The following is a 2,434-nucleotide window of genomic DNA, read 5'->3' as shown; positions in this document are numbered from 1 at the left end:
AGATCAGACAGATTAGAGGGATAAATGGTACTACACTCAGTTTAAAAACCTTGTAGCTGGAGAGTAACCTTCCCCTCAAGGGACACTCATTATCTGATTCAAATATGAGGAATATTGTAGTTGGTTTTGATGCTGATTTGATGAAAATTATGGATAGACTAGCAAGACCCTCGCTGGGACGAGAAGTTCTAGCAATTGTGGGGATGGGTGGCATTGGTAAAACTACTCTAGCTAGACAAATGTTTGATCACCCTGATACTGCTTTTCAATTTCATTGTCGGGCATGGGTTACAGTATCTCAAGTATACCAATTGAGAAATTTGTTGCTTGATCTTTTGCGATCTGTTACTAAGCCCTCTGATAAAGTTCATGAAAAGTGCAGTGAAAAGACTAATGAAGATCTTACTGATGACTTGTATAAATGTCTAAAAGGTAGGAAGTACCTGGTTGTTATGGATGATGTATGGAGTAATAAGGCCTGGGATTGTATCCAAATGTGTCTTCCAGACGACAAAAATGGTAGTCGAATAGTAATGACCAGCCGGTTCGTGGAATTAGCAACCTATGTCAGTCCAAAGAACCATCCTCATTGTATGAGTCTTTTGGATATAGAGCAAAGCTGGGAACTGTTGGAAAAACTTGTTTTTGGACTTGAAAGTTGCCCTCTTGAATTGGTGGACTTGGGAAAGCAAATAGCAAGAAAATGCCATGGATTACCCCTTGCAATTGTTATTATAGCTGGCACTCTGTCTAGAACTGTGATGACATCTGACTGCTGGAAGGATTTTGCAGCTAGCGCAAGTTCAGTTGCACTCACTAATCCAGAACAATGTTTAGATATACTTGCTCTAAGTTATAACTACTTGCCCCTATACCTTAAAATTTGCTTTCTATACATGGGGACCCTTCCTGAAGATTATGAGATTGAAGTTCAGAAGTTAATTCGTTTATGGATTGCTGAGGGCTTCTTGAAAGCAAGTTCTTCAAATAATCCTGAAGATGTAGCGGAGGACTACTTGGAAGATCTTATTGATAGGAGTTTAGTTTTGGTTGGGAAAAGGAATGTAGATGGCAAAATCAAAACTTGTCGACTACACGACCTCTTGCGGGAATTATGTTTGAGGGAAGCTCAAAAAGAGAACATCATGTCTGTAATAAAACATGAGAACCAAAGTTTTCCTGCAAAAGATAATCAAAATTTTCTGGTTTTGCACTTGAACTCTGATGCTGATGTCCACTTAGCACCTCCATATACAAGCATGGTTCAAAGTCACGGTCGCGGCTTGAATCGTTCCACATCAGTCTCGGCATATCGGTCGCGGTCTCGGGGAGACGCGAATTTTTAAAATATTTAATATTCTAAAAATTGTAAAAAATGATAAACAAAAATAATTAAAAACTTAGTAAAAATAATAAAAATTCGAGTTGATTCGGGATGACTCGGTGTGACTCGGACGTTTCAACCTTTCACGGTGACATTTCGGCGAGTCACGTATCTCGGTATCGTTTTGTCGCGGTCTTGTCTCAGATTAGGCCGAGACGGTGACGACTCGGCCGAGTCTTCGAACCATGTATACAAGTCTTCAATCTTTTTTGTGCTTTACTTTGCGTTCTAGTTTTGTTCCAGATATCTTTTTCTCTTATTTGAAATTCCATTACCTCAGAGTATTGGACATGTTCTTCCTGCAGTTTGATTCTTTCCCTGCTCAAATAATTAAGTTACAAAAGTTGAGGTACCTTGCACTGAATGTTACTTATATAAGCTGCCCACAGAACTAGACAGACTCAGGCATCTCCAAACCTTAGTCATCAATGGTCCATGGCCATTAAGGGAAGATGGGGATATCCCCACCCTGACAATGAGATATTGGAATATGCCAAAATTGAGGCATCTCCGTATAACTATGGTTGCTTTTCTAAGCTATCTCACTGATGCTGCAAGCAATACTTACCGCCAGCCATTGTCTTCGGGATACCTAAAAACATTATCCACAGTACGGTTCCTCAGTTGCTGGAGGGATGCGTTTGCTATGATGCCCAACCTTACAGAACTAGGAATGTGTGAAACCGAAGAAGACTACTACAGGGATAGATCATGCGAGTGTCTGAAGAATCTGGCTTATTTGCATCAGCTTGAAACACTCAACTGTTCCTTTTACAGAGAAATCAGAGAAACAAGGACTATAAGTTGGGATGCTTTCCCATCTAATCTCAGGAAATTGACTTTAAGTTCGAGCAATCTGCCATGGGAGGATATGACCAATGTCGCCAAGTTACCCAACCTTGAGGTGCTCAAGCTGAAAAACTATGCCTTCCGAGGATCAACATGGAAACTAACTGATGAAGTATTTCGCTGTCTGAGCAATTACTAATTGAAAAAACTGATATAGTGCAATGGGAAGCCGAAGGTGATCACTTTCCCTGCCTTCAGTTC

At 40.3% G+C, this 2,434-nt stretch overlaps 1 protein-coding gene across 1 annotated transcript; it reads left to right on the top strand.

Moving 5' to 3' along the window:
• The first annotated feature begins 104 nt into the window (after window positions 1–104).
• Window positions 105–1,346, top strand: LOC113757145 (putative late blight resistance protein homolog R1A-10). Its single transcript, XM_027300554.1, has one exon. The coding sequence runs from the start codon at window positions 105–107 to the stop codon at window positions 1,344–1,346; it is 1,242 nt and encodes a 413-aa protein (XP_027156355.1).
• Window positions 1,347–2,434: the final 1,088 nt, after the last annotated feature.

The sequence above is a fragment of the Coffea eugenioides genome, unplaced genomic scaffold (assembly GCF_003713205.1).
Source record: "Coffea eugenioides isolate CCC68of unplaced genomic scaffold, Ceug_1.0 ScVebR1_2780;HRSCAF=3872, whole genome shotgun sequence".
Taxonomy (NCBI): domain Eukaryota; kingdom Viridiplantae; phylum Streptophyta; class Magnoliopsida; order Gentianales; family Rubiaceae; genus Coffea; species Coffea eugenioides.
This window is presented reverse-complemented; position numbering and strand designations above follow the sequence as displayed.